This window comes from Gymnoscopelus microlampas (genome assembly GCF_963454915.1).
Source record: "Gymnoscopelus microlampas genome assembly, chromosome: 15".
Classification (NCBI taxonomy): Eukaryota; Metazoa; Chordata; class Actinopteri; order Myctophiformes; family Myctophidae; genus Gymnoscopelus; species Gymnoscopelus microlampas.
The window spans coordinates 45,346,228-45,358,982 of NC_139952.1; the positions used below are offsets into that span (position 1 = coordinate 45,346,228).

The following is a 12,755-nucleotide window of genomic DNA, read 5'->3' on the forward strand; positions in this document are numbered from 1 at the left end:
ATGTTACTTTCGATCCTTTCCCCTCACACCTGCGGCAGCGCAGCCTCTCGTCTTTAGTAAAAAATAAAATACACTATTGTTGCTCAGCAAAACAAAGACAGTTTTATGGAGTTGAAAGCCTCCATTTTTGGCCAGAAAAAAGAAAATATTTCAGATTTTTCCTTCTGGTGAAATATTTTCTTTTCTGGCCAAAAAGTGTATCTTAGACGTGAGGTGGGGGGCTCACAGTGTTCCCACTTAGTAGACTAGGCTTTCAACTCCAAACAAAACATCTTTGTTTAGGTGAGTAGCAAAAGTGTATATATTTTTTTTCCTACAGGAGGAGAGGCTGTGCAGCCTGTGGCGCGTGAGGCGCAAAGGCTCGAAAGTCCCACAAGCGTTAATAAGGAGAACTCCTCCTAACGCTATGGACCAGAGCTACCAAAAAAAGCCTAGCTTAGCAGCCTACCGTACTTCACCTGTCTGTGTGGATAGAGTGATAGGTGGTGAGGAGGAGGAGGAGGAGGAGGAGTGGGTGGACAGAGCAGGGTGCTTACGCTGCCTCTCTTGGCCAGGGAGTCGCCACAGTCAGCGGGCAGCGTCCGTTTGCTGGACTTTTTCAGCTCGTGGTCGGCGCCCGCGTCCTCTATGATGGGCTCAAGCCTCATCTACACACAGACACACAGCACAGTGTTAGCCCAGCCAGCACGGCACCCGCACCCACCGCGTGCACACAACCAACACACACACACACACACACACACACACCACAACGCACACAGGCTCTCCGCTCACTCCCTTCCCCCCCCCTCAGACATAATAACAACATCGACCAAGTCTTGGCTACCGGGAAAGAATCGGTGTAATTTTCTTGATTTCTTTGGCTATTCAAAAATAGCTGATCTACAAACTCGAGTTCCGCGCTACGAGCTTGTAGATCTGCGATTTTTGAAAAAAAAAAACGTGACAATTTGTGCTAATCTTTAAATATATATTTTTTTAAAGCGAACATTTGTTAAACATTTTGTTCCAGGGAACCCCAGAAGCAAAGCTTTAAAATATATATATATATATATATATATTCAAAGATTTGTGGCACTCGGTGCCACGCTATGAGCTTGTATATCTGCTATTTTTGAATATCCAAAGAAATCTAAAATGAGACCAATGCGTCCCCAGATTGAATGGGTTAATGAAAAATCATTGGGAAAAACTTTACAAACACCGGAAATGTAAGATGTAACAAATGAGACAAAATTAGCACCCCTCCGCCCTATTGGTCTGGTGGAGATCATTATTATTTTTTTTTTAACATTAAACCTTGAGTGTAACTACAAGTGGAATGTGTTCAGCATTTATTTTGCTTTTAAAAAAATACATCGAATATTATCGAAGATCGTCCAATTTGTAAGACCGAAATTCTAATATAATATCTGATCTGTGTGTGTGTGTGTGTGTGTGTGTGTGTGTGTGTGTGTGTGTGTGTGTGTGTGTGTGTGTGTGTGTGTGTGTGTGTGTGTGTGTGTGTGTGTGTGTGTGTGTGTGTGTGTGTGTGTGTGTGTGTGTGTGTGTGTGTGTGTGTGTGTGTGTGTGTGTGTGTGTGTGTGTGTGTGTGTGTGTGTGTGCGTGTGTGTGTGCGTGTGCGTGTGCGTGTGTGTGCGCGTCCCTCCAGACATGGTTTTCAGTGGCGGTCCAACAAGAACAGAGCAAGGGTAAGCGGAGAGCGTGGTTTCGTTTCTAGCGTGCGCACACACGGCTGTGTGTGTGTCGTGTTGTGTTGTTGTCGTGTTGCATGGGCTTGTGGGACTGCGCTGCTCTTTTGTGCGACTTTGTTTTCTTGATTGTTCCCTAGGCTGGAGCTCACAGGCGTCCTTTTCTTTTGTGAGGAGAGAGAGAGACATAGAAAGAGAAATACAGACAAAGAGAGAGAGAGGGAAGGGGAGTTGTTGCTGATCTTTCATGGATTAAAGTGAGGTCTTTCCACACCGTTGAATGCATAACGCAACACCTCTCCTCTTGTGTTTTTGGCATTGGAAATGTGAAAAAAAAATACACCACCCCTCCTCTACACTTTGGGGGATCTGCCTGTCAGACTTACACGTTCCCTATGCACGCCGCTTCTGAAATAAATCCTAGACCTGGTTAACCCTTTAAGACCTGAAGAAGCATCTGTGTCACTTTTTGATTTGAGCTTTAAAAAAAAGCATTATTTTACACTTTGGCTATTTTTGAAAAATCGTGAAATGTGTGCCAATTTTTTAATATATATTGTTTTAAAGCGAAACTTTTTAACTCGAAGCTTTGCTTCCGGGGGGGGTCCCTGGAGCATATATTTTTAGATGGGGGTCCGCGGCCAAATACATGTCATTTTGGGGTGTTCTTGACATGGAAAAAAGTACCACTGATATTATGGCAACATAAGTTTTTTCAGAAAACTGTTCAATCCCCCAGAAGCAAAGATTTGAGTTACAAACGTTCACTTTTGTAACTGAAATCTCAAGATTTGCCAAAAAATAAAGATTTTTCAAAAATAGCAAATCTACAAGCTCATAGCGCGGCACTCGGTGCCGCGCTATGAGCTTGTATATCTGCTATTTTTGAATAGCCAAAAGTGTAAAATTATGCTTTTTTAGTTCCAATGAAAAGGTGACACAGATGCTTCTTCAGGTCTTAATGGGTTAATACTAGTGCCGTACTCTCTCTAGCCACTGACAATTCTGTCTTCCTCTAACTCAGATCTAGGGAAGAGTTTCTGGCTGGTTCTGGTTTCTTTGTTTTCCAGAAGGGTGACGGCCGGACGGGAGGGGTCTTGTCTTTGAGGTCATACTGACCTCTGATAGGATAGTGGTGTCGTAAGAGGGCTGGTATTTCTCCTTCTCCTGAGGCGAGCGCTTCTCCATCTTCTCCCTGTCCGTTTTCTGCTTGCGGTCCGCCCCCTTTGGCTGAGGGCCAGGGGGAGAGAGAGAGAGAGAGAGAGAGTTAAAGAGTGATCACACTGGACCCCAAGGGGATTCAGCGGCAAATGATGGATGTCCGTAAGATAGGCCAATGCAGAAAGTGATGGTGGCCTAGGGCCTACATCTCAGAGGTAAAAATATTGCACTTTTACTCCACTACAATTATTTGAAAACTTTAGTTACCAGTTACCTTTGTAGGTTTTAATTATTATTACAAAACATAAATTAAACGCTCGAAAATAGCCGATCTACAAGCTCACAATGCATCGTGATACGACGCAGTGTGGGCTTGTAGATCGGCTATTTTCGAAAGATTTTCATACATTTGAAAACTTGTAATGGGACGTTCTGCATACTTTTACTTTTGGTACTTTAAGTAGATTTTGATGCCTTTATACTTTTATATAATGCCTATATGATGCCTTGATACTTTTATACTTTTAACTCAAGTACATTTTGAATTCCGGACTTTTACTTGTAACGGAGTATTTCTACATTGCAGTATTGATACTTTTACTTAAAGGAGGAGTTCACCCAAAAAATGACTTATTTTCTATCAATTACACGCCCCATGAAGCCTTGATTTCATGGATTTATTTTTGTTTTTTGTGGCATTCCTAAGACAATAATTTGATGACCGTGTATATTTCCGGTAGGAGACGCAAAGAATCTACTTTGTGTCTCCTACCGGATACATTAGCCGGTAGGAGACGGGAATCAAATTATTAGCTTAGGAATGCGACAAAAACAAAAAAGAATCCCTGGATTCAAGACTTCATGGGGTGTGCAATTGATAGAAAATAAGTCATTTTTTGGGTGAACTCCTCCTTTAAGTAAACAATGTGGGTACTTTATCCACCACTGGATTACTAACACATGGAGACGCCAGCTGCTTTGAGTTGCTTTTTTTTTTACCTTGAAGACTTTGATTTGGCAGGAGGCGGAGTGGAGGTGTTCCGTGTGCTCCCCGCTCTCTCCCTGGGCGAACGTGTCGAGCTGGATCCGGAAGGGGACTCCCTTCTCGCCGCCGTGTTTCCTGGGAGTGAACTCTGTGCTGATACAGTGCACCTGGTGGTCACACGAGCACAAGCATTAACGCCATTATGTCAGCGGGAACTACTTAACCCATTAAGACCTGAAGCCGATTCTACAAATGTTTTCTAAATCCCAACAGTATTCTGAAAAGAAAAACGTATGTTTCTAAATCAGTGGTTCTCAAACTTTTTCATGTCAAGGACCCCCAAAATGATATGTATTTGGCCACTGAGCCCCCATCTCAAAATATGTTGTTCCAGGGACCCCCCAGAGGCAAAGATTGGAGTTACAAATGTTCGGTTTAAAACAATATATATTCGAAGATTTTCACGATTTTTCAAAAATAGCAGATCTACAAGCTCATAGCGCGGCACTCGGTGCCGCGCTACGAGCTTGTAGATCTGCTATTTTTTAAAAGCCAAAGTGTAAAACAATGCTTTTTTATTTCAAATCGAGAAGTGACACAGATGCGTTCCAGGTCTTAATGGGTTAAGGTGACCATACGTCCTCTTTTACCGGGACATGTCCTCTTTTGGGGGGCTGTCCGGCCTGTCCGGGGGGGGGGGGGGGGGGGGGTTATAAAATCCTTCAAATGTCCAGGGTTTTCAGAGTTTCAGAGCAGCGTGTACTGCATCGGTAGGGGGGGGGGGGGGCGTATCTTAGCAACAATGAAAGCGCTAACTCTCATTAGTCGTGTCATGAGTAAATGAGCCAATGAGCTGCTGAGCAAACACTCAAGACGCCAGAATCCTAGTGTTGCCATGTCCGCTTATTTACCGCAAGTTGCGGTAAATAAGCGGACATGGCAAAACTAGGATTCTGGCGTCTTGAGAGTTTGCTCACATTTGGCTTGTTTTTCTGGATTGTTTTTGGAGGCATGTTTCCTTATTTCTCTCACGAGACTTGGCAACACTGCTGACAGGCTGAGACACTCACACACACACACTGGACAGCACATACATCACGCTGCCTGTCATTCATTGAGAAAAAAAACTCCGACATATACACTTCATGGAGTACATTTTTTGTACCGAATTAAGGTAATACATTATTTTTTTAAAGTAACAAACCCGGAAAAAGCGCACACGCTGGGAACGCATGCATGCGTGAAGTGTTGGGAATTCAGAATATGGTCACCCACCCTAGAACTACTGTACATGTAGGCCCGTCACAATCATGACATAATCATTAGCCTTTCTTTCAGACTATGTGTCGTCTATCTGTGTGCCAGGAAATCAAGTACCTCGGCCACATTTTGACTGACAATCACCACGATGATAGAGATATCTCTAGGCAGTGCCACATACTTTATGCCCAGGCCAATATGCTGCTTCACAGGTTCAGTATGTGCTCGGACAGGTACTGTCAAGTGTGCACTTTTTGAAGCATTTTGCACTCCCATGTATACAGCGTTCTTGTGGTGCACATACAAGAAATGTAGCATGCAGAGGCTTAAAGTGGCCTACAATGATGCCCTGAGGATACTACTTAAGGTCCCTAGATGGCAGAGTGCCAGTCACTTGTTTGTAACATGTGGAATCCACACTTGTGAGGCTCTCTTGAGACACTCCATGTATGGATTCATGTCCCGCCTGGATGAGTCCCGGAACAGTATTATAATGAGGATATAGTCAATCCTGGGAAGAGCTGTCTCCGGTACTTGTCCAGGCTGCGTAAACACTGGAGAGTCAGCCTCTATGTATGATTACATGTTTTTTTTTGTAATGTATTGTTGGGGCGGTGTAACCGCCCCCTATAAGTGAGGTTTGGACACTGACCAATCCTGCACCGTGATTGGCCAATAGTCTACAACGCAGTCTACAACGCTAACCAGTCCACAGTCAATGCAAATCTATACTTTTGCAAAGTCAGCCAATCACATTACAGCTAGTGTCATCACCACTAGCTGTCCATAGCAGTATGGACTTAAAAAAAACACTTTTATGTTTTTTTTTTAGGTGAATCACTTCCATCACTGTGATGACCACTGTGACCACACCGCCCACTTCACACTGGGTGTGATTGTTATTTATTGTGTGATATTTGTATGTACTCTATGGACCCCCTGTGTGTCTGGAATAAACTTTGAATTGAATTAGGCCTGTCACAATTATTACATAATTGTCTAAATCACAATTATTTGAGATAACCGCAATTATTTTTGCATAACCTTCATAATCGTTTCCATGTTGAAAAGTTTTCATAGATTTTCAAACATTTTCACAAAATAAAATCAGATCTACAAGCTTACAACGCGTCTTTGTGACTCGTTTTAGAGATCAGCTATTTTAGCTTTTTTTTTCCTTTTCTTTTTTCAAGTATAAAATTATGAAATATGTCAGTGATTTCTTTGTGTATTAAAGTTATTTGTCATATCTGCTCTGTGCAATTTCTGATTACGAAGCCTAAAAGGAAAACAAATGTACTTTTTATTCATTCCAATGTTCAACGCCAAAAACAGTAATGGTGACAGCCCAAATAATCATCAAATAACACGTGCTGATGGTGACGGCCAGATCAAGCGAGGGTTAAAGCCAGCCTGCACTGTTTACCTGTACAAAGACAGAGGCTCTCTTGGTGATGTCCCAGAGGAACTCAGCGGCGTTGAGCGTTGAGGGGTTGGTCTTGGGCTCCACGATTCCCACCGACATAGGGATATCTGACACACACACACACACACACACACACACACACAAGGTGTGAACACCAGGCTGCACACATAAGGGAGTCGAGATCAAATCTGACCACATAATTGTGACATCCTGTTTTGAGTCAGGTTCCGGAGCTGGGTAGCATATTATCACCACCTCCTCTCCACCCACTCTCCATTCTAAATAAAGCATTACAAAGGGGGGTGTAGGTGATATTTCTGTTAAAATAAGAGTTAAAAAGTTTGTTCAGTAACAGGGGTCTTCCCCATCTCTTCAGAAAAACAGAAAATACATATTACGATTGGAATATCAGTTTTACCCAATCAGGAGAGAGACCTCAAACAGGATACAGGATAGACAAGTGAAATTAGAAGTGATGGAACAACATTTTTAATAAATGAGACGTCAAAATTGGAACTGGAACATAAAACTGAAGCTGATGTTTTTTTTCTGTTTTTTTGTGGGGTTCTCTCTCCCGATTGGATCAAATTGGTATCCCTATCTGAACCTTTCAGTTTAGTGTTTGCTAAAGAGCTGGAGAGATTGGGAGACCCTTCCTGTTGCTGAACAAACACTCAATAGCAAACATGATAATGGAAATAAAATATGAAATTATGAAGGAAGGATTTTTCAAGTAAACAACCTAAGCTCAGCTTGAAAATGTGTTCTTTTCACAACAACACCTTCATGTAATAATAATAATAAATGTGTTCTTTTCACAACAACACCGTCATGTAATAATAATAATAAATGTGTTCTTTTCACAACAACACTGTCATGTAATAATAATAATAAATGTGTTCTTTTCACAACAACACCGTCATGTAATAATAATAATAAATGTGTTCTTTTCACAACAACACCGTCATGTAATAATAATACTAACTAGAAAAAGTGCTCCTCGGAGCACAACTCTCCGCCAGCAGACTTGTGTTGGGAATGTTGGGAATGTTCTACTTCTGTGAATGTTCTACTTCTTATGTTCTAATTATTATGTCCTATCCGTCCTGTCTATGTAAGTGTCCTATCCGTCCTGTCTATGTAAGTGTCCTATCCGTCCTGTCTGTGTAAGTGTCCTATCCGTCCTGTCTGTGTAAGTGTCCTATCCGTCCTGTCTATGTAAGTGTCCTATCCGTCCTGTCTATGTAAGTGTCCTATCCGTCCTGTCTGTGTAAGTGTCCTATCCGTCCTGTCTGTGTAAGTGTCCTATCCGTCCTGTCTATGTAAGTGTCCTATCCGTCCTGTCTATGTAAGTGTCCTATCCGTCCTGTCTGTGTAAGTGTCCTATCCCTCCTGTCTGTATAAGTGTCCTATCCGTCCTGTCTATGTAAGTGTCCTATCCGTCCTGTCTGTGTAAGTGTTCTATCCGTCCCCTGCTGTACTCGAAGAAATGACTCGACTACGAAAGAAGCAACTAAGTATACTTTGTCATTTTCAGATGCGAATGTTCTTCGTCTTTGTTTCTCAGCTTGGTCCTTCTGCTGTTGGCGTTGAGCCTTTGGTTCTTCATCGGTTTGATGATTAGCTTCTTCAGTTTGCATAATAAGAGTTAATTGCACTGTGTCATTAACTCATTGAGTGCCACAATCCGTCAAATCCGTCACGTGGCCTGACGCCCAGAGCGCCACGATCCGTCAAATCCGTCATAAAAAAAATTTCAAAATAAAAAAAAAATTTCAAAATAAAAGTTTTTTTTTTTTTTTTTTTTTTTTTTTGGGGAAAAACATGTATAGAACCCAAGATATGATGATTTGAAGATGTGCTGCTCCATCCACTCCTTGTTTAACCTATAACTTAAAAAGGCTGTATCTCGCTTCCTAAGCACTTTTTTTTTACAATGAATTTTGGCTGTGGCACTCAGAACCAAAATTCCATTAACATGAATAAATAAGTTTGGCACTGAATGAGTTAACTGTGATCTCAATTTGTACTGGAATGTACTGTTTCTGATTAATCCTGTCTAAGCTATTTATAATACATATTGTGATGACACCAATGTGTCTACATGATGTATTGCTCCACCATTTCTCAGCCATTTTGTGATTATTCCTGTCTTACCTCACTTTGAAAGAGGCTAAAGCCAAATTCCATTCCCCAAAGCTCTGTCACTCGCTCCCTCTCCTCGCTTCCTCCACTCGCGCCTAAGCCCCACCCCTGCGATAAGTGTAAACGTGATGCGGAAGTCTGCCGCGGAGGAGCTGTTGAGAGTGGTCGAGGATACACTTGATGTACACTCGCTCAATGCGGAAGTGGAGAGCCTCCTCGCCTCCTCCACTCGACATCACTCGCCTCCTCCAAGACGCACATGAACAATTGGACCGCGACTACTTCCGGTTCGAAGTCGGAGTGACCGAGTGGGAGTGAGCGACACTTCTGTGTAAGTGTCCTCTTCCGTCCTGTCTGTGTAAGTGTCCTATCCGTCCTGTCTATGTAAGTGTCCTATCCGTCCTGTCTGTGTAAGTGTTCTATCCGTCCTGTCTGTATAAGTGTCCTATCCGTCCTGTCTGTATAAGTGAGGGAGGAGCTGTTGAGAGTGGTCGAGGATACACTTGATGCACACTCGCTCAATGCGGAAGTGGAGAGCCTCCTCGCCTCCTCCACTCGACATCACTCGCCTCCTCCAAGACGCACATGAACAATTGGACCGCGACTACTTCCGGTTCAAAGTCGGAGTGACCGAGTGGGAGTGAGCGACACTTCTGTGTAAGTGTCCTCTTCCGTCCTGTCTGTGTAAGTGTCCTATCCCTCCTGTCTGTATAAGTGTCCTATCCGTCCTGTCTATGTAAGTGTCCTATCCGTCCTGTCTGTGTAAGTGTCCTATCCGTCCTGTCTGTATAAGTGTCCTATCCGTCCTGTCTGTATAAGTGTCCTATCCCTCTTGTCTGTATAAGTGTCCTATCCGTCCTGTCTGTGTAAGTGTCATATCCCTCCTGTCTATATAAGTGTCCTATCTGTCCTATCTGTCCAATTATGTATCCTATCTAATTGTTACAGTATCCACCATGTCTACGCCATGTCTACGCCATGTCTACGCCACTTTGAAAGTGGCAAAGACACTTTCAAAGTGACGCCATGTATTTATAGGCCGCTATGCGTCACTAGCCAATCAGATCACAGTATTTCACCGTATTGTCACGTGTCACGTGAGGCTTGACCAATCGGTGTGTCATATTTAGAAAGTGAAAACAAAACTCTCCTGGCGGAGAGTAATAAATGTGTTCTTTTCACAACAACACCGTCATGTAATAATAATAATAAATGTGTTCTTTTCACAACAACACTGTCATGTAATAATAATAATAAATGTGTTCTTTTCACAACAACACTGTCATGTAATAATAATAATAAATGTGTTCTTTTCACAACAACGCTGTCATGTAATAATAATAATAAATGTGTTCTTTTCACAACAACACCGTCATGTAATAATAATAATAAACGTACCGATGTCCAGCAGACGATCTCCCGGGCGGTTCCACCTCCAGCCTTCCAGCTGCTGGTGCTCAGTGTACTGCAGCCGACGGTCATGGAACACCACCCGCACTATGCTCTGCGCACACACACACACACACAATGTTTTATGTATGCACCACATGTTTATCAGTGTATAGTGTCTCATAGTCACGGCCTCACGGGATATTACAAACAAATACATTTCTTACCAAGAAATGTCCTCACCAATGTGTTTGTAAAGGTGTCTACTAACACATCTCACAAAGATTGAAATTCAATTCCCCTAGGGGAATCATCTGTGACAGCTGCTGAAAGTTGGGGTATTCTGCTTTAAGTAGCATGTGAGGGTTTTGGTGCAAAACAAATGCTTGCAATAGATTCAGAATCATTTGACCCCTCACGCGCTACTCAACCCATTAAAGACCGGGAACGCATCCGTGTCATTTTTCTGATTTATTTGGCTATTTTTTTCTTATCATGAAGATTTTTGCAAATCTTTTAATATTTGTTTTTGACATTTATTTTCTCAAATCTTTGTACGCATGCTGCTATAATATCAGTGGTTCCCAAACTTTTTCATGTCAAGGACCACCCAAAATCATATGTATTTGTCCATGGACCCCCCCATCTCAAAATATTTTGTTCCATGGACCCTCAGAAGTTGTTAAAAATGTTCGCTTTAAGAAAAATACATATTCAAAGATTTTCACAAATGTTCACGATTTTAAAAATAGCAGATCTACAAGCTCACTATGAGCTTTTATATATCTGCTATTTTTTGAATAGCAAAGGGTTTTGCTATAAAAAAGGTATTTTTGTTTTGCTATAAAGGGTTAATGCAGAATTAAAGTTTTCCCGCATAAGGTTAAGGGTACCCCAACGTTCACAGCTGTCACAGATTCCCCTAGGGGAAATTAATGTCAGTCTTTGTGAGATGTGTTACTAGACACCTTTACAAACACAGACATTTCTTAGTAAGGAATTTATTCACAGATTGGACATTTTTCTCATAATATTCCCTGACTATCAAGCCAGACAACTGTTCCGCAATCTTTGTCTGTAACTGTGCCTTGCAAGTTTGCGTCAGGAAGCTGTCATCGGTTTGTTATTTCCGTTCATCAACTTTATTTTCTACTCCATAGGTCTTCAACAGGGGGTCCGGGACCCCTAGGGCCTTGGTTCTCAAAGTGGGGTCCGGGGACCCCCAGGGGTCCTTGAGGGAGTTCCAAATTCAATTCCCCTAGGGGAATCATCTGTGACAGCTGCTGAAAGTTGGGGTATTCTGCTTTAAGTAGCATGTGAGGGTTTTGGTGCAAAACAAATGCTTGCAATAGATTCAGAATCATTTGACCCCTCACGCGCTACTCGTTATTTAGGGGGTCCCAGCTAAATGATGGTTAGTAAGGAACTTATGGGTCTGCAACTCTGAGAGTGTACAAATGGAACCAAATGGACCCTGACGGGTCCATTTGGTTCCATTTGTACACTCTCAGAGTTAAATTATCATTGATTTTAGGATATGAATTGGGGTCCCAGAGATAGAAATGTAATTAAATGGGGGTCCGTAGCCTAATGCATGTCAAACTGGGGGTCCTTGAAATTAAAATGGTTGAGAATCACCGCTAGAGACATAAAAATCTTCTCTTATGGGGGTCCCTGAGGCATATCTTTTCAAATGGGGGTCCGCGGGCTAATAAGGGTCAATTTGGGGGTCCTTGACATGAAAAAGTTTGAGAACCACTGCCCTAGGGGGCTCAGAGATACTACAGGGGGACTACAGGGGGGCCAGCAAAAAAAACATACAGCACACCTATTCTGGAGGGAAATTAACCGAAGAGAAGAGAAGTACAGAGCCAAAGTAATGAGGGTTTAAGTGGTTAAATGTCTGAAAATACACAGGTGAACGTTAATAGAAAAGATAATGTATAAACACAATTTGATATAATATGTGTAGTGGGGGGTCCGTGCTTCATCCTTCTATCACAAAAGGGTCCTTGGCTTGAAAAACGTTGAGGACCCCTGTTGAGGACCCCGTGTCCAGTCAGTGTACAGATTGTTAGGCGGGGGCTGTGTCAGCTAACTGTCTGTCTCACTGTGTATATGACCTGCTTCTCACCTTCACCAACTTGCTGCTGAGGTCTGGCAACTCCCCAGACTTCCGGTTGTCCAACATGCGCACCTCATAAGACTGGCCTGGAGACACACAGAGACAGGTGGAGGGGACAGTGAGACAGAGAGGGAGAACGATCAAGAGATCGAACGGGCAGGTTAACCCATTAAGACCTGAGGCGATTCTTTAAAAAAAATCTAAATTCTAACAGTTTTTTGGAAAAAAAAAATCTAAAAATATTTTTTTCAAGATTTTTCAAAAATAGCAGATCTACAAGCTCATAGCGCGGCACTCGGTGCCGCGCTATGAGCTTGTAGATCCGTGTCATTTTAGATGACTTTGGGCTGTTAAAAAATAGCAGATATACAAGCTTGTAGATCTGCAAAATCTTTTTTGAAAGATCGTGAACATTTGTTCAAATCTTTGAATATATATATATATATTTTTTTTAAGCGAACATTTGTAACTCAAATCTTTGCATCGGGGGGGTTCCTGGAACAACATATTTTTTAGATGGGGGGGTCCGCGGCCAAATACATATTATTTTGGGTGGTCCTTGACAAACAGTTT

General features: G+C 42.3%; 1 protein-coding gene across 7 annotated transcripts in view; it reads right to left on the reverse strand.

Moving 5' to 3' along the window:
• The window catches only part of ubp1 (upstream binding protein 1), a 39,252-nt gene that overhangs the window by 17,597 nt on the left and 8,900 nt on the right, over positions 1-12,755 (reverse strand). For 3 of the 7 annotated variants that reach the window (XR_014602369.1, XM_084079667.1, XM_084079668.1), the window contains exons 3-8: positions 12,192-12,268; positions 10,067-10,172; positions 6,524-6,630; positions 3,852-4,004; positions 2,811-2,921; positions 459-647 (exon numbers count right to left, since the gene is read on the reverse strand). Coding sequence is in view for 6 of the 7 variants with exons in the window: in XM_084079667.1 (XP_083935793.1) it covers positions 459-647; positions 2,811-2,921; positions 3,852-4,004; positions 6,524-6,630; positions 10,067-10,172; positions 12,192-12,268 (743 nt within the window). In the remaining variant the exon portion in view is untranslated. The remainder of the gene's footprint in view (positions 1-458; positions 648-2,810; positions 2,922-3,851; positions 4,005-6,523; positions 6,631-10,066; positions 10,173-12,191; positions 12,269-12,755) is intronic. The other 4 variants (XM_084079669.1, XM_084079670.1, XM_084079671.1 and 1 more) reach the window with 2 other exon arrangements.